The sequence below is a fragment of the Chaetodon trifascialis genome, chromosome 20 (genome assembly GCF_039877785.1).
Source record: "Chaetodon trifascialis isolate fChaTrf1 chromosome 20, fChaTrf1.hap1, whole genome shotgun sequence".
Classification (NCBI taxonomy): domain Eukaryota; kingdom Metazoa; phylum Chordata; class Actinopteri; order Chaetodontiformes; family Chaetodontidae; genus Chaetodon; species Chaetodon trifascialis.
Window position 1 is genome coordinate 8251538 of NC_092075.1, and position 26348 is coordinate 8277885.

At 42.9% G+C, this 26348-nt stretch overlaps 1 protein-coding gene across 3 annotated transcripts; it reads left to right on the forward strand.

Annotated features, from left to right (window-relative positions):
* Nucleotides 1–25971, forward strand: gpsm1b (G protein signaling modulator 1b). 3 transcript variants are annotated; one of them, XM_070988618.1, is made up of 14 exons: nucleotides 1–277; nucleotides 11372–11593; nucleotides 12044–12179; nucleotides 12501–12643; nucleotides 13570–13693; nucleotides 15040–15155; nucleotides 15328–15483; nucleotides 15579–15687; nucleotides 15780–15894; nucleotides 17743–17813; nucleotides 17914–18084; nucleotides 22823–22985; nucleotides 23095–23300; nucleotides 24055–25971. In XM_070988618.1, the coding sequence occupies exons 1-14, from the start codon at nucleotides 216–218 to the stop codon at nucleotides 24253–24255; spliced, it is 1995 nt and encodes a 664-aa protein (XP_070844719.1). In that variant the 5' UTR covers nucleotides 1–215; the 3' UTR covers nucleotides 24256–25971. The 3 variants fall into 3 exon arrangements, with proteins under 3 accessions (XP_070844719.1, XP_070844716.1, XP_070844717.1); XM_070988615.1 differs by lacking the exon at nucleotides 1–277 and adding an exon at nucleotides 9078–9297; XM_070988616.1 differs by lacking the exon at nucleotides 1–277 and adding an exon at nucleotides 9078–9297 and having other exon boundaries at nucleotides 22826–22985.
* The last annotated feature ends 377 nt before the right edge of the window (nucleotides 25972–26348 follow it).

Sequence of the window (26348 nt, forward strand, 5' to 3'; positions counted from 1 at the left end):
GCTGCCATTACTGTGGTGTGTGAGAAAGGAGGGGAGGGGAGTGGAAGAGACGGTGGCGAGGAACGAGAGAAAAAAGGGGGGAGGGAGTGACACAGAAGCGGAGCGGCTGAGGAAAAGAAGAAAAGAAGGGTAGCTGTCCCTGGAGGAAGTCATTGTGAAGGGGCCGCGGAGAGCGAGGAAGCGAGCGAGGAGGCAGGCAGACCAGCGGCGCTCCTATGGCTCAGTCTGCCGCTAACGGTGTGGACCAGGATCTGGCCAGCAAGAGGCTGCACTCAAGGTAGGACCCAAGGGGGGGGGCACGTCGGCGAACAAGCGGGGGTCCAGCCTCGTAGCTCGTCCTTGAATGGCTGTCAGGAGGGACGGGAGGGAGCGGCTGAAGGCGCAGAAATGAGGGGGAATAATAACAGAGGCTGCCAGCTCTGCTCAGGAGGAGCCAGGCAGGCGGAACTTGACCAGCCAGCTTTCACTGATTTAAAAGCTCAGGACGCAGCCACAGTTGCAGCCAGAGCCCGGTTCCAAGCCTCATTCCTGGCTCGGGTCATCGAGCTGCTGTGGCTGGAATGTGCAGACTGAGAGGAGCCTCGGAAGATGTGAAGGCTGGCGGGGGAGGAGGGGGAGCGCGCTGGAGCAAGGGGGTGTCCAGGTTGGACGCTTTGACAGCACACATGGCTCCGGTTTAAAGGTGCCAGCTGGTGGGCAGAATCACACCATATGTGCGCGTGGATGAAACATGCACGTGTGTTGTGTGAGAAGATAGATTTGTGTGGCAGTGTCTGTCAAAGTGACCGGTTTGACGTCTTTATTTACATACTGTCTGTCTATGATGAGCATGTTCCCACTCATTTGCGAATACTCTCTGTGTTATTGGGCTATTTGCATACCATAAAACAGTTGAAACTTTTAACTGTCCGTGCTATTAGTACTGTGTCGTATGTTGAGGCAGTGTTTTTAGATTAATCGATCACCTGTTGCCTATAAACTTTGAGAAAACATCACAAAGTGTCCATCATGATGTCTTAAAATTCATTGTTGTATCAAAAAAAGAAGACATTTTTGTTAGAAAAATCAGCGGTTAAAGTTGCAGATTGATTACCTCTCAATCAACTTATCGATTAATGAATGAATCCTCTCAGCTGTATCCATTAATGTGTCTGGAGGCTTCCACCGATTGGTCTGCGGGGCCCTTTTAGCTGTGCTCTGCCCTCGTGACACCCCGCTGATCAGATTTCAGTGATGCTTGTGGGAATGATGAGTCTATATTTTGGCATTTTGGAGCATATTAATCACTATAACACGGATTATATTAGGAGCCCTCCACGCCTTTGTTTATCAGTCAAGTAGAATGAATCAGATATACCACCCACAGATTATGCAAACACTAATTATGTTTGGAAATGATGTATCAAATAAGTTCATGGTAACATTTACCAAAGAAGTGGTTTGAGGGCAGCGGTTTTACTGCAACTCAAATCAAGGTAATATAGTAGGAGTTAATAGATCACTAATTTGTGTGTGGAGGACAAACAAAAGTTGTGTTTGTGCAGTATAATAACTTCTTTGAAGCTTATTGTCTGTGAATGTTAATAAGTGTGGAGCTGAGGAGTGACATTCATAAGCCCTGCAAGGTTGTTCCACACACACACACACACACACACACACACACACACACACACACACACACACACACACACACACACACGAGCGCACACCCATATAAATACATAGAGTGATTCACATGCTGGTTATGATCGTATGGTCAGCTCTACCCTCTGATTGCTTTTCCACTATTTTACAAACACATAAAGTCACCACATGACCTTTCTACTATGAGGGGTGTGTGTGTGTGTGTGTGTGTGTGTGTGTGTGTGTGTGTGTGTGTGTGTGTGTGTGTGTGTGTGTGTGTGTGTGTGTGTGTTTTTCTGTGTGCTTTTGTAGCTTATGAGGAAACAGATGAGCCACAAACAGATATTATTTGTGGTCTGTGGTCAACAAACAGTTCCAATAAAATGCTATTTTTCTTTGTTAGGACTTTGGTCAGAGACATCGATTGTACTTCCTGGTTGCTGATAAACTGAAAACAGTTAGGTTATGGATTAAAATAGGGCTGCAACTAATGATTGTTTTCATTGATTAATCTGTTGATTATTTTCTCGATTAATCGATTAGTTGCTTGGTCTTTAAAATGTCAGAAAGTGTTGAAAACTGTTGATCAGTGTGGCTCAAAGCCCAAGAAGATGTCCTCAAATGTCTTGCAGTGTCCACAATCAAAAGGCATTCAGTTTATTCAGTTGTAGAGGAGTAAGAAACCACAAAATATCCACCTTTAAGAAGCTGAAATCAGAGAATTTCACCTTTTTTTCCACCTTAAAAAAAATCACTTAAACCGAGTAATCGATTAACAAAATTAATTAATGTAATAACTGACGACTAATTGATGAGTTGATTAAACGTGGCAGCTTTAGGTAGAAACAGCTCTGGAAGCTTAAACCTTTACATACGTTGCATCAGATATCTGTTCTGTCGTCCTCATTTAGGCATTAAGTGCTATCAGTCAGAAGGAGGTGTCCTTGAACGTCGCCTCATTGTGAGGAAGAACGAATGTCTGACGCTGAAAACGGGCATGTCGTTAGATCCGAGTCCTTCACAGAGATCATAGCAAGGATTATCGGAGTTACTGCTTTGAATACAGAAATGTGTTTTCAGTACTGAAGATTTTTAAAGCAAAATTTAAATTGACACGTTGAGGCCAAACCTGAAATCACAAAACTCGATGAATAGTACAATTATTTGTCCCTAAATGTTCTTTTCTCTTACTGTTTCCTGGACGATATGGGATGAAAGTCCCCCGTTAATATTTCCACAGACAACAAGAGAAAGTGAATCGCAGAAGATGAGAATCAAACAAGAGGAGAGGAAGGAGACAGCTCCGCTCTAACCGAAGGAGACGAGCTCTGCGAGAGGAAAAAACATTCCTAGAGAGTTTCTCTTTGGTTTCCCTGACAACCCGCCATGGCACTCTGTAATTATGGCTGGATTACTACTCCGAGCACAGAGTTTCTAAGCATGGCCAAGAATAATGCGGAGCCCTGAATATAGAGAGGATCCGAGAATAAAGGACGAGCTCCAAGGGAAAAATGTAAACGAAAGTTTTTCTCATTTTTATGAAGAAATACATTTTAATTAAATGAAATCATCAGGATTTAATTGGTTGGATTTCATATTTGGGTTGTGGTTACATATCGGATCAATAATTACTATTCAGAGCCAATTTTATTATGATTTATGTAACTGTTATGTGTATCGCTCCCTTCAATGTCTGACAATTATCTGTGGTATTTTATCGTTTATGCACAGTACAAATCTTAATGGACACCATTAATGGATAAATGGTTTTGTCTATAAGGTGTCAGAACATGAGGAAAATGCAGCTTAAGACTTACCAGTCAACCTATGTTGACATATTTTACTCGACTAATGGTCCAAAACCCAAAGATATTCATCTTATTATCAAATCCTGACAATTGAGAAGCAAAGGTTTGGCATCTTTGCTTGAAGAATGTCTTAAAGGATTAACCCACCATCAAAATTACTGTTCAGTCTCTGAACTCATAGATGAATCCATTAATTGTTCCAGCTTTAGTTGTATAAAAAGGAATGGGTTGATCAGTCCCTGTTGACTGTATGGAGAGCATTCCCATGAATATTTCAAGCTGCTCAAAAATGCACATGACCTGTTTAGTGCACATGGCGTTGCTCCAAATCTTGTTTTGCATCTCATTGTCTTTAGCACAGTATGACCTGCAGACTGCAGTATGTTAAGAGTCGTCGTAGTCGTATTTGAGAGTGTTCCTGCGCTGTCCTAGTCCAGCTGATGTAGCCTAGTTACTGTGCTTTGCTGGGGTTAGTTCATTTGACATTATTAGGGATGCACAATGATGGCAACAATGGCTAATAAAGGCTTTGAAACGAAACCTTAGCACCAGCGTGAAATGAACTTTCCTGCCGGTGTGACAGGCTGATAAGACAACGCTTTGATTATGTGTGTTCACAAGCACATCTGTGGTTGTGGGGGGATTTTTTGAGGTGTCCGGATCTTGTAAAGCTGCAGTGATTGCTCAGCGTCGGTCGTGCGAGAGAAGCAGGCACCAGTGAGGAAAACCTGTCTGCAGTAGCTTTCTTATTGTGCCCAGTGATCTGCCAGTGGGTCATCCCGATAAGAGTGAGCATCCATCCATCGTCTATACGAGACCATCCCTTTCGGGGGGGCTGGAGCCTATCCCAGCTGTCATTGGGCGGAAGGCGGGGTACACCCTGAACCAGTCGCCAGTCAATTGCCAGTCGATTGCAGGGCAACATACAAAGACATACAACCATTCAGGACAAGGACAAGGACAATCTTAGTCACCACTTAACCTAATGAGCATGTTTTTGGTCTGTGGGACGAAGCCGGAGTACCCGGAGAGAACCCACGCATGCACGGGAAGAACATGCAAACTTCACACAGAAAGGCCCGACCCGACCTGGGGATCGAACCGGCGACCTTCTTGCTGTGAGGCATGCGCACCACCTGCTGTTCCACCATGCCGCCAAGAGTCAGCATAGTGATATTAATTTCATTACAGGAGAGACTTGATGTTCTTTTCAATTAGGTAGAAAAAAAAGAAAAACAAATACTGGTTTTGGCGTCAGACAAAATGAGTGAGGAAAGTATCATCAGAAATCCAATATCGTACATTGTTACTGATTCTAGATCTTTCACAGAGGTTTTATTTCTCTTGTCAGTTTTCGGTTCATACGTTCAGCCAAATGTGTTTCTGCTTACTGAACGTTTAGATGCTCAAACTTAACCCCAGCCTGAAGTTTCCTCTTTGTATCCTCTGCAGTGTAACCTTTTCTATAGCAGAAGAACATGTTGTTCATGTTTTTACCCACAAGGAATACATTGTGACTCATGACATGACAAAGGCTCATTGTTCACATTCACTGTTTTCCACCGAAAGACCAAACATGGCACCGTTGAGCTTACACACAACAGCTTAACTTACTCCCTGAAACCTGCCCAGTATGTCACATGTGCTGTGCACTGCCATGGTAACGACACTGGGAGACTGTCTCTGTTAGACCACAGGCAGGCTATTATGGGATGAGTGTCTCCCAGACAGACCAATTAGAGCGGTAATCAGAGGAGAGAATGGCAGCCTGTGCTGCACAGATCCATTCTTACACCAACCGCAAAGATGGCAAGAATGAAAGTCACTCTGAAAATCCTGTGATGGAGTGTCTTTTTTGTCTTAATTGTTGTTCTCTCGCTCTCTGCCTCTCCGTCTTTCATCCGTCTCTCTGTCTGTCAGTTAGCCCTCTAGCTATCTCTCATGCATTATTTTTCGTTCGCTGACTTAGATCAAGATGAGTAATGATGCATTGCGGCCTCTAACTTTACAACTGCACAGTTTAAGTTGTTTTTTTTAACCATGTCGCCAGCCGCTCTTGAGGCGACACCCTCTTTCCACAGTCTGTTTTACAACTGGGGGTTTTACAGTTTGCTCGTGGTTTCCAGAGGCCCCTGCACCATCTGCAGCTGGACTCAGTGTCCTTATGTCTTCCTCCTCATCCCTGTCTCTACTACTTATCAGGCACTGGTGTCCCTGCGAAGCCTCAGCATCCGCCTTTGGTTGGAGGGATCCTAGGCTTCTATCCTGCCTCCTTGAAAGCTCGTCAGATGGAAACAGATCAGCCTCTTCTGTTGTGTAGTACCTCCGTCTTGTACTCTTTCCATCTGGCATTGCACAACACACAGTCCCTGCCAATCATGAAAATTCTCACCACTGGTTTCCTCCTGTTTCGAGTTGATCGTATGAAAAGCAAAGGATGCAAAGGAAAGCAACATCTCATTTGCTTTTGGGACATCTGTGAGCTTCCTGAGGAGATGCTGAGACCTTGTGTGCAGAGTCACAAACAATTGAAGTTGAAGGGACAAAGTCTTTACAGCTGATTGGTTAATGCATTTGGTGTCTTCTACATCATGGATATGACAGCTAAATTATAAACATGTTCCCTCTGCAACTGCGTCGAGCTTGTGCATTTCATCCCTCTGGCTACCGCTATTAGTGCCTGCTCCACTTTCCTGTTTGCACTGAAGAGCAGCTTTGGCGCAGTCCGCAACTTTGTGGGCTCTCCTTTGATGGCTTGCTCATACAGTGGAATTATCAACATTTCTGAGCTGTTTGCCAATTTCAGAGCTGCAGGGCTTCCCCCACTGTTGCAGAAGCAGTTGTTGCTATTTTAAGTCTGTCTTGTTGAATGCCAAGCGGATGACCTTGAACCCTGTAAAAGACTCTTATCTACAGTGGGAACCAGTTCCATCCACTTTCCAGACTCGTGACTTTCATCTGTCTTTCCAGCTTACCTTGAAGATGTTTTGACTGCATATAGCAGCACATACTGAGAGATTATAGAAATTTGTAATAATTTTATAACATCAGAAATGTTGCCATGCTCTTTATCTTGTAATATCTATCCCTTTAATATAATAAAGTAGGCTTTGTTGTAATTCAGTGGCCAAGGCAGTGTTGAATTTCTATATGATTTTTGCTTAAATGTGAGCAAGTATTAAAATTCCCAGGATTAGCGAGCAACAGAAATTTCTGTCTGGTTATGCTGTTCATCGACAGTTTCTTTCAGAATGAAATTCCATATGAAAATACATTGACACCTCAGTATAAAATGACATGTCCTGGGATGGAGGATTTCTCCCATATCGCACACTGCTACAGATATAAGCAACAAGGGAAAAAGAAATCTAAAGACCAGCTGCTCTGGACATCTGGACATTGCCATGATGCTTTCCTCCCAAGGTCAAACGATTTTTTTTTTTTTTGTCCGATCAAAGAGGATGTCCTCCTCTCTAGTTATCTCAGCCTGTGGTATCAGCATCTGTTTTGGGGAGGTCGGCACGTATGTCTCTTTCCCATAAGGTCAACAAAGGATATGTCTAAAAGCTGGCAAACTAGCGGCTTCTCCAAAGAGATAGAAAATACTCCCAGTTATTCTGATACTGTGATAATCTCATTGAATTAGTAAACTTTCTAATTATTTTTTTACACACGCTATGTTGTCACTACGTCTAGCTTTCTATGTTTGATTATGGTGCACCACCTGACTTCAGTAGCCCTGTTGTCTGGCAGGCATTTTTGTGTGATTGCAGGAAATGCACAGGTGTAATTAATAAAATGACTAGTGGCTGCATTCCATCTAGCTCTTTCAGCGGAAGGGTCTGGGCATGGTGCATGCTGTCATGGCTTGCTGACACACCTACATGGAACAGAGCCATTGTTAATGTTCTTAGTTTCAGCTGTGGCAAGCTCCTGCCGTCTGTGTCTATACATGAATGGTGTTTCCATGGCCTCTGCAGTCACAGCTGCTTTAGCGTGAGCAGAGCAGAACACTTTTGGCATACAACATCGCTGTTTGTTGTGCAAAAATAAAGGATGTTGGGAGATGTGGGAGCCATCATATTTACTTTAGAAGTTGTGGATCCACTCGGCTAAACCGAACTTTTTCTTTAAATCCAGTAAGCCTTGTACTCAGTGAAGAATATGCATGCAGTTTAAACATTATGGAAGTCTTGTAGTAATTTCTGTGTTATTTTTTGTGACATAAGGAAACTTTGCCATTTTTCAACCTGGACACTATTTACCAATTTTTGTGTGTGACTAATGAGGACAGTAATTTTTTTAATTAGTCCAGTTTTGAGTGCTGCAGCCAGCAGCCGTGAGACAGGCTTCAGTAAAATCCCTCCAGGCAGCTGCAGACCGAGCTCAATGCTGGACCAGTCTAAAATAATTATTCTCATTATTCATTTAGACCCCAAAAAACATGGGAAATCAGGGTCTAGGTTGAAAAATGCTCAAGCTTTCGTTTAATATGTTATACATGACATTAGGTGACACGTATGTTCACTAACTTATGTAGGTCAGTTAAAATAAGTCATTGTTGGCTTTTGGTTTCAAGCAGGACATGAACCCTGGTCCCCTGGTTGAAAGTCCTGTGTTTTACCCATCCACCCCCCACTCTCCTCCCAATGCAGACTTTTTCGTTCTTCATATTACGTCACCCTGCTCTGAGTGTCTAATATTGCCATGCATGGGTTTGCATTGGAGTTAGTTGAAAGCCCACAGAGGGGCATACAAAACATCAGTATTTGATGAGTGAGGAGTGAGAACAGTCTGGAAAAACAGGCAAATAACATGAACATAAATTAAGAGTTCTCGTCTCTGCATGGGTTTATTTATAGTGAAAATAATTGAATTGAATATATGCACTCGCATGACATTTATAGGCCCCTTATTGCCCCTTTACTCACAATCTTATTTGTCTTGGCTGGTGACCTGATAATGTTTTTGCCAGTGTCAGCAGATTGTTGGATTAGTCTGGGCCAATCAGTGCACTGTGTGGACTCTCCCAAGGAGATGCAGGTGGCTGGATTAGCAATTGTCTCTCTCGCTCATCCTTCCTTTCTGTCTCTCACTGGGACGGTGGTCATGCTTGGACGTACTGCACTCACTCCATGGTCACTGACTGCCCCCCTACTCCCACCCAGAATGTTCCCTTCATTACACGCTCCCTCTTTTAAAGCGTGACCTCTAATGGCAAGGCAGAACAATGGATCTCGCTGTCACAGCTGGGACAGGTTGAAGAGGATCACAGGAGAGGACACATTTCTGTCGGGGATAGTAAGAATTCATTAACGCATTTTTCTAAGACATACAAACATAACTCAAACTACTTATTTGTGGAATTTTTCCCAATTCCCTCCTGACTGGCTTGACTATGGGAGTACAGGGTTCACCATTCAGTCTTTTGGATTGTTCTCGAGGACTCGAAAAGCAGATGTGATTCTTGGCTGGTCCAGGACGCGGTGTAGAAATTCCAGTTGGATTGTGTCCAGGTTTGCTCTAACATTGCTGACATTGTGGATTATTGTGGAGTTATTAACTGGACAATATGGACCGGGGAATTGGAAGTCTCATCTCAGTTAGCTGTATCAGCTGACATCACCTTAAGTCTCAGCGTTGAATGGACTGCAGCCTCTGTGGAAAGAGTCACTCATTTCTTTTGGACATAGCGGATCTTGTGAAAGCTTGACCTCATGGCTTCTGAGCCTTGCCCTCTGACTGGAGCTGAGAGAGCTGTGTGTAGACTGGTCCACCACGGACCCCGACCTCAAGCTATGCTAAGGCCTCTACACTTGGAGCTACAGGTGTATGTGGACAAAACACGAAGCAAGCAAAAACACAGGTACTGCTAGAACACTGAGCCAGTTCTGTGGTCATTCTGTTACGAAGCAAGCAAGGTTTTGCAAACCAAATGACCTTGCTGAGCACACTGATTCTAGATCAGACCAAGTTGAGAAAAACTGGCCAGAAGATCACATCAGTAATGTAAATAACTGTTAATTACCTGTTACAATGAATCCTTTGGGCATTGAAAAATGCCCGCAGTCGCAATTGTGTCATGTTTTTAGCAGCAGGAAGATAGACAATGCATTTGCTGTATCTTTTTAACAAAATGGCAACAAAACACAAAAAGGCGTGTACTGTTAAATTGTTCTCAATTAAATTTTAGATGACCCACATTACAAGGAATTAAAAACTGGTTTGAGTGCAAGTGAAATGTACATAGTCATGCACAGTATGGTGGTCAATTGCAGTGTGGCAATTTTAAAGATGAAAAAGATAGAAGCATAAATAGAGAATAAATAACTGAGAGATGTCTTTATAGGATAGGAGCAGTGTAAAGAAGTGTAGGTTGTTGTTCTTGAACGCACCCATGCAGCAAGTGAGAAACACTTTGAGTTTTCTGCTGAGCCTGCAGGTGGAACTGCACATGGTACACATCTCTTTGCTGCACTTTTGAATGGTCCCATTCGTAAAACAGATTACATCCAAGGATAATCCTTGCTTAACTCTACATTCTAGGGCCTTATCTGGAATTCAGAGCTGCAACCAAATTGCCTGGTCTTTAGTTTATCCTGGATTATACGATGAATCTGGGGTGTATACTTTCTGTGTACAACTCACTGAGGAGGCCATGTTGTGCCTCTTATGACCACAATACATCGGTGTTTGAATATGTGATTTACTTTGAACAAACATCTAAAAAAAATAGTAGATCTAATAGTAGATGCATCTTATAACCGTCAGATGTTTCAAATTATTAAAATAGGTTCTGCCAAATGCAGAATATGATTAAAATACGACAAGGAAGTTGTCAATTGGCACAAAATTAATATTCCTTTTGCATTCCCTGAGTCAGAGTTATTGATCCTGCAGTTGCCATGGGAACCAATACATTAGAAGTGGCCGGAAGCCTCCTCTTGACTTTGCTTTTGATAGTTATTTCTGGAATGTGTTTCTTCTATTATATTACAGCTTACAATGTAAGGGAGCAGAGATACACTTGGATCATCACGTGCTGACACAGGAGCAGCCACCATTATCGATTTGCTGATTTTCCCCATGTTTGCATAGACCATGAACAAAATGAGCTAATTACTCGAAGAGTAAAGGAAAGGAAAGCATTACTGTGTGCAAAATGCAAAGTTGCTTTTAATCTCTCACATACAGCAGTCAGTCACAACATTCGAACTGCCTGCCCAGTATTGTCTGAGGATGTTGTTGGCGGATCCTTGGCGTCCCCTGGGTTGCAAGGTGGCGCCTTCATGGGTCGGACTTGTTCCAGCACATCCTGTAGATGTTCAGCGGGATTGAGAGTTTGGTGGCCAGATCGGCATCTTGAGCTCTTTGTCATGTTCCTTGAGGTACTCCTGAACAGTTTTTGTGGTGTTGCGGATGGTGGATGGATGATGGATGATGGATGCATTGTCCTGCTGGGGGGAATTCTGTTACCATGAGGGGTGTGGTTGGTCACAGCAGTGTTTAGGTGATTGATATGTGTCAGTAACATCCACATGAATGCCAGGACCCGAGGTTTCCCAGCAGAACACTGCATTGTAATGAGATGTCAGTAGTTTTATTGTTGTGGCTGATTGGCGTATAGAAAACCAATAATGCAAAGGAACTGAATCTTTATAAATCAGACTGAAAACAGGCGGACATGTGCAGCAATAAGCCAAAAGTGCAACACCTTTTCAAGGTACTCATCTAAGAGCTTTAAACTCAGTTGCCAGGGCAACAGTCCACATATATGGCTACAGACTTTGTTGTCATGGTGATACTGGCAATTTGTTCCCCGCCATGAGAAGATGTTGCACTGCCACTGTAATAAGTGTCCACATTACTCTACATTGTTCAGTGTGCTCATATGCTGCTTTCTGTCTTTCTGTGTATGTATGTGTGTGTGCACCTTTCAGGATGGAGGCCTCCTGCTTGGAGTTGGCCTTGGAAGGAGAGCGGCTGTGCAAAGCTGGGGACTTTAAAGGGGGAACAGCATTTTTTGAGGCAGCCGTGCAGGTCGGCACAGAAGACCTGAAGACCCTCAGTGCCATCTACAGCCAGCTGGGCAACGCCTACTTCTACCTCAAAGAGTACGGCAAAGCCCTGGAATACCACAAGCATGACCTTACCTTGGCCAGGTGAGCAAGGGTTCAAGTTACCACCACCTTTTATTTACTTTATGAGACGTATAAAGAACATGAGGGATTTCTTTGTGTTGAGTTAGTCAATGAAAATTCCAAGAAAAGTGAGGGGACTTTCATATAGTACCAGTCCACCACTCCCAGCTAGATGTTTAGCTAATGTGAGTAATCCGGTCCCCTGCAGTGAGTGCAGCTGCTGCTTCAGCAGGGAAGTGATCAGAGACCCAGGGGAGATTTACCATGTTACATTAGAGTCTCACCAGGCCCACTGGGACCTGGTCCTACGAAGTAAGCATCCAATTAGAAATTTGCTTGCCAGCATCTCCCAATTAAATCGTGCTACATTACCTTAATGGCTAGCGTTTAACTAAATTCCATTAACATAGAGAAACTGTTGTCTTTGCTCGCACCACTGAACATCTAAGATGTGTTCATTTGCTTTCTCAGAACAATAGGAGACAGAATTGGAGAAGGAAAAGCCAGTGGAAACCTCGGTAACACATTAAAAGTGTTGGGGCGCTTCGATGAGGCTGTTGTGTGCTGTCAGAGACATCTGGATATTTCTCAAGAGCAGGGCGATAAGGTAACTGGCATGCTTTTTGTTGAACTCATATCCTGAAGAGTCCACAAACAAAAACAAGTACGTTTATCTGGATCCAAAGAAATGATGACTTTGTCAAAGCAGTTTTGTACTTGTCAGTGATAATCAAACTCTTATAGTTCTAGAAATTGTAGTTTCAAGCATCGAGCTACTCAGAACCAGTAATAAAATCTCAGTAACAAGTTGTAACATCTTAAGATAAAAGGACTAAAGCTTCAATCAAGTAAAATGCTGTAACATAAAAACTGCCTTGTATTTTTTTTCAACCTTTCGTCTCTGTGTCTCTGTATTGTCTGGTTGTAGGTTGGCGAGGCCAGAGCACTGTATAACATAGGGAACGTGTTTCATGCGAAGGGCAAACAGCAGTTATGGGGCTGCACCCAGGAACCGGGGGACCTGCCTCCTGATGTCAGAGACACACTGCAGAGGGCCACTGGCTTTTATGAGTACGTATTGTTGAGCAGCGAACATGTACGACAGATGGAGGCATTCAACCAAAATCACAGTTAAGATGAAAGAGTTCAAAAACAACCTCACAGAACTGAATGCTGTGAGATTTGCTGATAAGATGTGTCAGTTTTGAACCGAATCTTACTCAACATCGTTGCTGAAGATTTCTATTTATTTTCATCAGACCGCAGAATAATTTTCTCTGTGCTCGCTGTGTTTAACATGCCGTCGGGCAAACTCCAGGCTCATGTTTGCCTCTCGGTTAAAAGCAGTTCCTTCAGGCTTGTCTGCCTCGTAGCCCAGTTTTTTGAAATACTACAGTGACGCTGCTGTTCCTTTGACAAGATCTTCTCTCACAGCTAAAGAGCTCTGCAGTTTTGGTAGAGTTTTGCTTGGGTTGCTCAGTTTGGTTGAACAACAGGCTTTTGTGAATAATGTGTTCACTCTTAACACAGCACAAATGTTCTGCACATTTTATCTCCATGCATCTGAATTCTGTGTACAGTTCTTTGAACTTCAGAGAGTTTCTGATCAGACATGCATGTTTATCTAGCTATACTACATTTCTTTCAGTATCACACATTTCTAGCTGAATTGGTCACTAGACACTCAATGACAGTAAAGGAAATTGAATGCATTTAGTGCCAATTTGGACTGTCTTCTATCTTATATTCCTAATGAATTATATGTCAGGAAGTACAAGAAACACATATATTTCACTTTAATTTTGTGGTTTACGTGGTTATATGTAGCTCAGCTTTTAAACTTTAGATAAGCTTTGACTTAACATCTTAAGTGCATCGAAATTCAGAAAAGTGGTGGGGTTGTTGATGGACAATTAATAAAATTATTAACATGCATACAAATAATTTACTTTAACATATTTTATATAGTGCTACTAAATTGCTGTGTATGTCTGTAGGATGAACTTGTGTCTGGTCAAAGAACTTGGAGACCGAGCTGCTCAGGGCAGAGCCTATGGGAACCTGGGCAACACCCACTATCTGCTGGGAAACTTCGTGGAAGCCATCAAGTTTCATCGTCAGGTGAGAAATTGAAAATGTTTACCAGCATCATATCAACACCTCAAGTGCATGGATAATAGATATCAGCCTCGCTGGTGTTGCCGGAACAGAACTATGACCTTGCGTCGCCAGTGCAAAGGCCGAACTGTGCCTCTGACACAAGGTCGTTCACCTTGCAGTTATTCAGTAACTTTGTGATATTGCACTGGAATGCACTTGATGGGAAATACAAATCAGGAGACACAGTGAAGTTTCCTTATGAAGGAATTAAAACAATTCTTTCATCTCCCCTTGTTTAGATCAGGTCTCACAAACACATCTTCCTGTTTCATGTACAGTGTATTTGGTCGGCTGTGTCCAAAGCATTAACATACGCATTAAGAAGTGGTTTGGGGGTGTTTTGGTGGCATGTGCACATGCTGTGTGGCCCTGACGTCCTAGTCAGGGATCTTTGAGTGTCCTCCCTGAAGCCACATGATATTTGCAGCTCGTTGTCATTGGTCTGTTCACTGGTTCTGTTCTTTTGTCATGTGCAGCCCAGAGGCAAACAAGTGGCTACCACAAATGCACAACTTGAGCTTTTAGCTTGTTGGTGTAGTCAGACTACAGTGCTGTTCATTTCTGTGAAGAAGGGGGATGTATGCATTTGCTTCTTGTTGGAAAAGATCTAACCTAGTTTACCTTGCACAGACTTCAGTCCGACCAAAATTTTACATGCAAAGTAGCAAGACTGGACAGCGCACAGCCAGTTTGAGAGCGAAAGAGGGGACTGCCTTCTCATTCGAAATCATTTACTTCTGTTATTGCATTGTGCCTGATTTTATGCAATTACAGTCTGATTTAATACAAACAGCAGGGAGGAAGAGTCCTCCTCACACTGCACCATCACGCAGGGTGCAGACATTGATGGCCCCTCTCAGAAAAAAAAGGAGGTTATTGGTTTCTTGGTGCATCACTGGCAAGCATGTCTTCAGGCTCTCTCTCCCCATGTTTCCTACCACTCTCTATTGTAAGCCACTTGTTTCCTCAAGGGAGAAGCCAGTGTCTCCTCTCTTTCCCAATACAAATCTATCAGTGTGCCATGCAGGGGAGCACGCTGCTTGTAAAGGGAATCACAGGCACTCATTTGATGCACCACTGCAGCAGCAGCAGCAGCAGCACATCTTTTCATGGTTTCATGTGTCCAACAGGGCATGCAATCTGAACCTGTAATTGCCTTTGCTTGTGCATCGAGTCAAAAAATAAAGTAAGGGGAAGTGTCATGAGAAGTTAACATCTTCTGCCATTTAGCTGTTAAAATTAAGAGGCAGAGTGAAAGTATTGTGTTCATTTGGTTTGACTCGACCTTTCTGCTCTGTCTTTCACAGCGATTATCCATAGCCAAAGAATTCGGGGACAAAGCAGCTGAACGACGAGCCTACAGTAACCTGGGCAATGCCCTGATATTCCTGGGCCAGTTCAACACAGCCACAGAGTACTACAGGTGAGGAATGAGGAGAGTCTGACATCTAGTGGAGGAAAGGTGAAGTGAAGCAGTTTCTGCAAAAGTGAAGATGTGACTGCAGCAAATTGAATGTGACGAAATCCCTTTGTTATCCCCTACATCTTCAATGTTTCATTCGCTTAAGTTTATCCCTCTGTTTCTTTCTCTGCAGGAAAACTTTGCAGCTGTCCAGGCAGCTGAGGGACCAGGTGATGGAGGCTCAGGCCTGTTACAGCCTTGGAAACACCTACACTCTTTTGCAGCAGTATGAGAGGGCCATAGACTACCACCTGAAACACCTGTACATAGCCCAGGAGCTGACTGACAGGTAGACTGAGCATGAGCAATATCTAATGCATACATACAAACATGCACGAGGACAGTGGGTTTTTAGCTTTTGTCTGTATGCTCACGTGTCTTTAGAGTTGGCGAGGGCCGTGCCTGCTGGAGTCTGGGAAATGCCTATGTGTCTTTAGCGAACCACAAACAAGCTCTCCACTATGCCCGAAAGCACCTGGACATCTCAAAAGAAGTGAGAAAAAACCTTGTTTGGTGAAATTAAGACTTCTTGCATTTGACCTAGTTTGACCCGTCTGGCTTTATTTGTCTCTGTTTCTTCCTCAGATTGGAGACAGAAACGGAGAGCTGACAGCCAGAATGAACGTGGAGCAGCTGATGGAGGCTCTGGGGGTCAATGAGAGCGACCTGTCACCCTCCAGTTCAGAGTTTGAGATGCAAGGTGATACTAAAAGTTCTTTTTACTTTTTATATGAGATATAATGTGTCAGTGCTGAGCATTCGAGCTGCTGCCTTTCCCCCTGTTTCCAGTCTTTATGCTAAGCTAAGGTAGCTGGCTGCTGGCCGTAGCTTCATATTTAACAGACAGATGTGAGAGTCGCTGTCCTCATCTAACTCTCTGCAGAACAAATAACAGAGCCCTTAATTTACTGTATGTTTGTCATATTCTCTCTTTTGAATGTTTGTAATGGAGTAACACTGGAAGCCGCTTATTATTACAATGTCGTTAAAACATTACATCTCCACTGTTCCCACCAATTATGCTTGTTCAGATAATGTGATGTGTGTGAACAGAGTTGCGCTCTTTGTCCTTTAGCGTTACTGAAGAGCTTTTATTGCATATGGTGAAGAGCTTTTTTAAAGGTGCAATGACCGTTTATTAAATCCATTTGTTGGGTATATTGGTTATCATTTAAAAGCAATGTGAACATTAGCTTAGAATTTCAGCTGGGAAACATACAGTATGCTAAACCACTTTACATGCATGATGTCTTCATGAAGTAATGATTTATTGGTACATAGTTTGAGTTGATGTCAAAGGTCATGTGAGTTCAGGTTTACTATAAATTGAATTCTGTACAATTCTGTATTTATTCTGCTGATTTTACATAATATAGAATGTTTAAATTGACATACAACCACAGGTTTAGTGAACAAGCAGAGCAGAATCTCGTGGTGCCTTCACTGACTGTGGGATGACTCCACGACCTGAATAGTTTACATCACTTTGGGCCATAGTTGTCTTCTCTATCACTGTTTTAGGTGCACTCATGTACTGTAACTTGATTTCTTCAATGTTGTGTAAGCACGTTACTTTGTTTCCTGAGTCATGGCAAGGGAAAGGGTGCGGCACGTGAAAAGCCCCACTCTGTGTGTGTGTGTGTGTGTGCTTGTATTTGTATTTGTGTGTGTGCCATGGAGTGTGAACCTAAAACAGAGTCTATTTGCACTCTGTAAACTGTGGTTGGGGGAAGCTGTCTCGGAGGTATACTTGCCCTTCCATCTTTCAGAAATGGGAACACCAAATGACGGCTGTGGGGCTCATAACAGGAGTTTTAAACGCAGAAACTTGACTGAGGGGTTCAGTAACAGCCACCTTAAAACTTCAGATAACAGGCTTTAAAAATCTGTTTTTAAATGGTTTGTTGATTCTGCTCTTTTAACTTCAGTGATTGACAGAAATAACACGTGTGGGTTTGGGTAAGCTAACTGGAATACTGTATGTGTACACAAGCTGGCCATTTAAATGTAAAACCAACCTACGGTGAGACAGACAACACACACCAACAGTGTCTGTGTTATGTCTGAGCTGAGGCTAAATGTGAGAGAGAGCAAAAGGTGTGTGTTTTGGGGGTAACAAGAAGATTCTTGTATTTACTGCCAGTAAAGGAAAATAGTTGTCTGTTTTCATCCTCAAAAAATAAAACTATTATTCCAGATTACTGGGAGCATCATAAACATATGAAATGAAGCTTGGAGAGACTGTACTATCTTTACCTGCGTGATGTTTGTGCTCATGAACGCTCCTCCGGGCAGAAACTCACACCCATGTCCTACATTTCCCCCTCTGGTGCAGAGCAGGCAAACAGACTCTTATTCAGATTGTTTGCTCAGTTGTCTGCCCAAACCGCATATCACACCGAGCATCATGGGACCAATGCTGACATGACAGGCTGCAGCAGAGAGAGGACAAAAGCGTCTCACGTGCTTGATTTGAGTTCAGACTAAAGTTTGAGAGATTCTCCAGGTACGAGATGCTTTAATGTACTTGAATTTTTCTTTTTCATAGGAGCAAGACCCAAATTCACCAAGAGAAACAGCATGGACAGTGTAGAACTGTGGAAGTACTCTTCAGATAAGGTGATTTCTCACACACTCCAGAGAGAAATGCGCCTGTAAACGTGATCCTCCCTCCAGAGATGTATCAATCCCACTCTAACAGCATGTGCTTTCACTGCAGAACGGTGAGAACCAAGACTTGGAAAGCATACCCAGGAGATCCAAGAGTCAGCTGTCACAGCCAGGTAAAAGAAAAGGCTACCCTGACAGTCAGTCATCAGATGAGAGGCCGTGGTTGGACTCTCCTGTAGACACCGAAGACATCACTGTGCAAGTCCCGCCTCCAGTGCCAGTGAGTAGTTGTCGCTTCATCTTCCTATTGGCTTTCTTTATTTTCTTATTAGCTCACCCCAAATTATGTCCCTTATGCAGTGCCAGGTATAAGCTGACCTCCACATGGAGTCAGGCTAGCTGTTTCCACTTTTTTTGCTAGCTAGCTAAGCTAACTGGCTCAAGGTTGCAGCTGTCATCTAACTTTCAGCAGGAAAGCAGCTACTCCTTTAATTTTTTTGGAAACATCAGACGAACATTTTTTGGCTTCAGCTTATCATTTTTTCTATGTATCAGCCTTTTGTGAAGTTCTCCTCATATTGTTTTCTAATTTGAAATTCACATATATTAACCGAAACTGTGATTATGAAGTCTAAGTTTTGCATTCCCCGACGCCACGCATTCCTGCGCTCATCCGGCGAGTTCTGAAAGTTAGTGACTGCAGCTTTAGTTGATAAGAAGCCTCAGGTTAAAGCATTAAATTTCGGTATTTCCCTCCCTTTTTTTAACTGACAGCAGAACGAAAAAGACTGCTGACGCTTTACTTTCTGTCATGCCTCAGAGGGTTAGCCAGCCCACCAAAGTGTGTAACATCAGCCCATAGTTCATGTTTGCTGTAAATCTAAGATATGCCCACGTTTTAATTCAATCACTGAGAGCCCACCTGAGAAAAGACGGGTGTAAATTTTCCTCATAGAAAGCATCAAGGAGACCCGAAACGCTGACGGCTGAATTCACTTTACTGCTTTTTCCATTCTCGCCTCTTCAACCCCTGTCCAAAATGTCTTCAGGGCTTCTGATTTAAAGAGGAAATGAGAGAAATTAGAGAGATTAAATTGGGAACTTTTCCCTTAATTTCCCATGAGGTTATACAGTATAGCATGGATACAGTGTGAAAGGTGTCTTCTCATTAAATACCAGCGGTGCTCCATTTGCCGTGAACTAGATTGTTAACGAATGTGCCATTTTGCAGCTGTTGTGTCCCCACAGCACTGAATCACGCCGTGCGACTGTGACAATGCTAACGGCTGTAATCAGCAAGCTGACATGTTCGAAAGGGGGAAATTACTGGCCTGCGTGATGATAGTTGATCACAAGATGCTGGAAATAGCACCCAGAGCTAAATGCTTGTAATCCTGATGACACTGAAGCAATGCCTTTTTCAAATCTGCCTCTTACCAAGACAGGCGTGTTTCAGAGCCACTCTTTCCTCTTATTTCTCAAAGTCCTGTAGAAATCAACCTACAAACATTTTATAGATTTCTAAATGATGTCCTCCTTGTTACTGTCGCTACTACACCTGTCAAGCTCCATCTTCTCACACTCCATGCAGGTTACAGTGATAACAGAGGAAGATACACCACTTGAAATCCTAAGCAATTTTTGAAACGATGAGTTCTTGATTCAGCCAACGATGGTTGATTTCATCGGCAGAAATGGCAGCTGTCGCTAGCAGATTTTATTAGCTGCTACCTAGCTGATAAAGCTAACGTTAGCCCTACAAACTTTTTTAATGTCTCCAGCTGACACATCTTAAACAAACAACAACCCTGTCAAAGGGTCTGAAATACGTAGTGGATGGCTATGCTAAGCTAAAAGACTGAGGCTAAAGCTGCATGTCTGAGGCTAAAGATTAGCATCCTCACCAGTTGATGACCCACACTGAAGACATTTAGCTTAAATAAATGAACAGCAGAGTTGAACTGGTTAGTCGTAGTGCTTTTTGTAACATAAGGAGAAAGCTATGTTTTGACAGTCGCAGTGTGTTAGCGATCTGTCCATTGAGGATACTTTCTTTTAAATGTTCTATCAGAGGTTTATAATGTAGAAAAAAGTGCCTTTGTCTTTTATTCTCCATTCACACACTCACTCCCCCTCTCCCTTTGATACACACAGCTGAATTTCCCTACCTCTCCCTCTTGTCTCTCCCTCTCATCATAATCACGTGTCCCTTTCTCTCATGTTCTGTCCCTTTGGCCTACTTGATTAATTGGACAATGCAGAGAGGGAAGTGAGGAGATCCGCACAGAGAGCATGGGGCCAAGGACAGAAACTGCTATAAGTCACAGCTGATTAGTGTGCAAAAAGCAGCTAAATAACAGTCAAAGGAAGAAGAACATTTCATGGGCCCACCATCATGAATGATCTATTATAGAGCTTTGTCCTGTAGTTGTTGGTGAACAAAGTGCTGCCATTGGCGGTTCTTATCACTCGAAGGTGGTTGATCTCAGCTGGCTGCCGCTGTTGGCATGCAATTTGCTCATAAATGTACCCCTGCACCCATCTTTCCACCCCCTTTCTCCTCTCCACCGCCAACTCTCCCTCTCTGCTGATAATGTGACCTTGATCACAGAACTGCTACCCTCCCCACAGGGTCAACCCCCCCCGCTTCCCATAATGAGTTGTTTTCCCACAGTGGGTGAGCCGGACAAAAATGGCCTGCAGGGGAGAGAGAGAGAGAAAGAAAAAAGAGGGAGGCAGAGAGGAGGAGGAAGAGGGAGTGGACGGTGGAGATTCAAAGAAGGCTGGAATAGAGGGATAGAGGAGAGGAAATTAGAGGGAGGGAGTCGAGTACAGCAGGGGGGCAGAGAGAAAGAGAGAGAGTGATGGGCGAAAGAGGTGTGAGCCAGGCGTGTGGACAGAGCAAGAGGGGAGAGGGAGCTCAGAGAGACATGAGAGAGAGAGAGCGGGACAGCTAGAGGACAGAGAAGAAGCGCTGCTGGTAAGATGTTTCATTTCTGTTTTTCAGCAACAACATGGTGCAGAGGACTTCAGAGGTCACTAACTCTCCTTCCATTTACATTTTTGACAAATTGTATTTGCAGTTTTACGGCATGTATGTATATTTCACTCTGTCTCTCGGCGAGTCGGTGCGATGTCAGCGAAGAACTTTTTTTACAGTAACCAGCAGAAGTTCTGTTTTGTCTGAAGTCTGGTTTGATTTTTCCAAAACAAAAGTTGCAATAGAGAAGATTCCTAGAATAGAGCTGAGGGAAATCAGGTGTCTGCTGACGCTGACCTACTTCACATACTGCTGCAAGGCAAAGGGATTTTAACTCCATCCACTAGTTGGTTTAAAAGGTGCTGTGTCTTATTCTGGGTCTGTGGTACATGGGGAATCTTTTAATTGTGATTGGTGCATTGTTATTAGAGGTTAGTTTACTTACTTTACATTTAGATCAGTTTAATTTGAACAAGGGCACGTAATTCAACACAAAACAATATGCCACTGTGATATTTTGAACTAATCTGCATATGTAGTATACAGTAAGATTTTTTTGTCTTTCAACACTTTTGATAGAATTACATGTTTTTTAACAATTATCAGATGTGTATTTTATATAGTATATTATAATAAGAAATACATTTAAACTATGACTTTTTTCCAGCATAGGTTGCTTTATTTTGATTTTTGATATTTCATTGGTTCATTTTAAAGTTTCGTCTACAGCCCGTGTTATGGAGATTTTAACTCGTTGCTTTGAGATGCATGGGGGGGGGTTACTCTGCAGCTATCCAGACGTCTCAGTAGACCTGCTTCTTGGAACAGACTCCAGACATTTCTAAGTAGAGCCCATGAAATTTGCAGGATAAATTGGACAAAGCACAATTTTTGTACTTTATTATGTTGTTTAAAGATACAGCTGAAGGCCTGTTTTTTTATTGGATCGTTTTTCTTTTATCTGATAGGTGAATTGCTTCGCTTTTATTTTACTCTTTGCGTGCAAACCGTTTTACTGCTGTCCAGGAGATGGGCTCTCATTCAGTGTCATAACATCGTAGTCTGATGGCCAGGATATTTCAGTAGCTCTGCTCGAACATAATAAATTCCGCATCTGCTTTGCTGGCGCAGTGTTCATTGAACCTAAAGCATTTTTGGTGTATTTGTCATCCACTTCAGTTTCAGAGCCTGAACACATTAGCCAGACTGTGACTCTGGGAGAGGGAGCATCAATCAGTGTGATGTGAGAGAGCACCTCTTGGTGTTATCTCAAAACAAACAGAGCGCTGCCAGAGGCTGACCAGCAGTGAGGACGGAGCACAGAAAAAGCTTCCAGTCGATCAGTGATTGAATCATTGGTCATTGATTAGACCTATATGCTCTTTTCCAGAGCTGCCACGTTTGGTGTTTAACAGTTCTGCTACTCATGAAGACCTTTTAGAATAACAGTACAAAGTGACACTACATACACTGTATTAGTACTCTGTCATAGTCAAGTTATGTATTTCCATCTGATTGTATCGGCAAATTTTACTTAAAATTTACACAAACGGGTTCTTTATTTTTACATGACATTTCATGATGTTGTATCACCTTCAGTATCCAGGCCAAGGTAATCTCATCAGGAAGGCCATCCCTTGTGAGTTAATCAGATTATGTTTTTGTCATCAACAAGCCAGCCAGCTTGAAAATTCTCATCCAAAGTCATTCTGGCATCGAGCGAAATCATTTGTCTGCACATCATGTTTATTGGATCGAGGAACAGTTCAGCATAATCGTGAAAAATTGTAGTGATCTGTATTCTCTTCAGACACTTCACTGGCCTCAGTGTCATGTCTCAGCTTTTTGAAGAAAGCAGTGAAATACAAGCATCTGTGAGAAAATGCATCGGGGAATAGAGGCGATATCCAGACGATTAGCAGAGAACATTTGATGACCTAATGATGTGGATTAAAGTCACAGGATTTCAGCAGAGAAGCGCTTTAGTCTTTTGTGCTGAATAGGTGAGAGTTTTTCTGACTGATCGTTTTCCCTCCAGAAGCTGGGCCGTGACCCCTCCGATGAAGACTGCTTCTTCGACCTCCTCAGCAAGTTCCAGAGCAGCCGCATGGATGACCAGCGCTGCCATCTTGATGAGCCACAGAACGGAGACAACGGAGAGGGTGCTGCGAACTCCGTGCCATCCTTGAACGAGATGATCGGTCGGTGGCGAACAGCATTCACATACCTGCTAAAGCTTTTGTCGGCTATGTTCAGGAAACTTGAGAGCATCAATATTTACACTCTCCGGGCTCTCCTCTCTTCTCCTAGATCCTGCAATCACCACTTCCCCTCAGACTGAGGAGCTGTTCGACTTGATTGCCAGCTCTCAGAGCCGCCGTCTTGATGACCAGCGGGTCAATGTTGGTAGCCTTCCAGGCCTGAGGATCACACATAACAATCTCGGACACCTGGTGGGCGAGGGAGACCATCAAGAACCCAGCGATGACTTCTTCAACATGCTTATCAAGTGCCAGGTAGGTTCATATATAACAGGAACTCAAGGGTTTAATCCTCTTATGGCGCATTTCCATTACACAGTTCCAGTGCTACTCGACTCGGTTCTACTCTACTCTACTTGGTTTGGTTGAGTTTCCATTACGAGTACTTCATAGTACCTCCTCAACGTAGGCGGGCTCGTCATACCACGGCTGCGCGAAACTGCCATGACGTCAATTTGTACGCGACGCAAACAGAGCCGACAAACAATGGAGGACATGGAGGCGATGTTGTATTTGCTGCTCGGTTTGTGGCTTTTTGTCACACACAAACCCAGAAAAGTCTGGACCTCGTTGACGGACCACGGTGATATTTTACGAGCAGCCATTTCCCTCGAGTGACAATAAAGAATAAAGTCAGCGGTTGCTGTTGCCCGGCGTTACAATGGAGGGGGCGGGATTGTTTTTCCGGTGTTGGACGTCGCAGACCAGTGACGACACTCTCCGGCCAATCAGTGGCCGACAGGCTGTTGACGTCACACATATAGTATCGCTTCTACTCGCTTGGAACCTCGCCAGAGCAGGTACTAAAAATAGTATTGGGTACCAGGTACGATCCCTAATGGAAACACAAAACGACCGGGTAGAGTAGAGTCGAGTCGAGTCAAGCTGCTCTAGTGGAAATGTGGCATTAGATTCTTATTATTAGTCTTACAGACTTTAGACTCAAGCATGGATTCAGTGGTCACATTTGCCCCTACACTCTTAAGTTTCTGAATCCTTCCGACTGTAGTCCTCAAGGATTGATGATCAGCGGTGCTCCCCACCAGAAGCAGGCCCCCACGCCCCCACAGTGCCTGACGAAGACTTCTTCAGTCTAATCCAGAGGGTGCAGGCCAAGCGTATGGACGAGCAGCGCGTCCAGCTGCCCACAGACGAGCAGGACAGCCCTCAGTCCCCCGAGCCAGAGCCGCCTGGTGGATTTTCCAGCTAGGACTCGGTGAAGAATGCTGCACAACTTCATGTCAAAGAAAATTAAAGCGGAAGAGTGTAAGAAGCGTGAGCCAACTTTTGAAGACAGCACTTGAAGGGTGAACTAACAAGATTTTTAATAACAAGACAAATTCCATGTGCAATGGGTGGCGCCCTGTCAAGTGTTGCTCGGTGTATTATGTTCTAAATGTGTGTAAATATAACAGGAAAACAAGCAGAGTTTAAGATGAGTGGGTGAGGGGGAAGAAGAAAATACTTTTTGGCTGACATGATAACAACAAACATGAAATATGTACTCAATCTAATGCCTTAATCAGCATTTTTTTTCCAGACTCAAGATTGTATTTCCTGGTGTCAGACATGTTTTGTAGAAGCACTTGATGGGCATGCAGTGTGATCTGGACGATAAATGCGGAGACCTACAGCGAGAGAAGAGTTACTGATCGAAACAAAGTTGATGAAAACAGCAGAGAAATGACAGATTTGCACTGAAATTTGAACCAGTTTTCTAAAAACATGAATGATAATCTATATACGAACTGTCTTCAGGTCAGTTCTGATCAATGCTGCTGTTATCATTCAATTTTTGAGGTTTCCTCCTCTCATAGTAAACTGGTGTTATTTGTGCAGTAACAGTATTAGGGATGTCCATCCAGTGTTAAACTTTCCACTGACTGATGACCACACTTCATTTTTTCTGACTTGTACAACAGAATAAGATTCATTAGAAACTGACAAACTGAGTGAAATATGCTTTTTCACATAAATGTTATTTATGTGCGTTTTTGCATTTATACAAATGCATCTTTTCTCACAGTATGCGGTGGCAGTGAAATAGCTGCTTATTTTATAGAGTGAAGATTAAAGTTGTGTGATAATTCGAGCTACAGTTAACGTCTCTGCTTAGCTTTTGAAGTAATTGCTTTCTGCTGCCAACAATTTTCTCAACGTCTGAAAACAAACTGCTTACTGCCATCGTTATCATTTTTTCACACAGAAATAGAAGCTGAAGGAAAAGGTGGATGTGTCACATTTTGAGGAATCTAATACTTTGAACAATATTGAAGCACTAATTCTGTTTGTGCTGCTGGTGTGCTGCCTCCCTGTGGTCAACACGTTGTATTACATCTGTGAAATACAGAGTGCAGTCTTCTCTGGAGTATTTGTAGGACAACGTTGTGAGAATTATTTTGCGATATACTGCCAGTATGACATCTTCCTCTGGTTCCAGTGACGATGCTTTGCCAACTTGTGACATAAATTTTTGCAAATCACTTCATCTGGTATCATTTCACAGTATCTGTACATTTCTATCCATCTGTTGCTATGAAAGATATTTTGCTGTACAGAACATCTGTATAATGGTGCTGTACAAAAACTATTTGACTTAAACTATGGGCTTGCTTTTTATTCAGAAGTAGTGCATACCTCATTTTTGTACCTCAAAGCTTATGAACCTTAGAGATTTTCTGAACGAGGGTGGATCATGTACCAAGTTCATAGTGGTTATGCTTGATTATCTATCTTTGATAAACAACAGATTGGGAGCTAAAGTTAATATTTTCTTTTTCTGTGAATTAACATTTTTAGAAAGTATCTGGTACGCTTCTATTTGTCTCTCGCCATAATTTGTACATATAAATATATTTTGTATTTATGTTCCATTTGAGGACATGAATATGTCCCCTCATGCTTTTAATAAAATGTTTCAGATGTTTCTCTGGGCTCTGTTTTTATTTACTTTTGGCCAGAAGTAAAAGTATTACGTTTGCAAACGTTAATTCTTCTGTTTAAGCTTAGAAAACTCATATGAGTAACACTGATCTCTATAACATGGACAGATCACATTCCAGTACACAGAAAAATTATTCCTAGACCCTCTGAGAACTACACAATCAGTGGATTGGATTTCCCAAGCTCTAATCTTTGGTGGCACAAAGCACGAAGAGTTGGTTAACTTCCAGTTTGCTTTGCATAACCACGATTCAGCAGGAATGTAAATAATTCATTAAAACACAAAGATGTTTACTTAGCTTTTGTTTTTCATTGATAAATGCTGCACTTTCCAAGCACATATCCCAGTTATGACACATA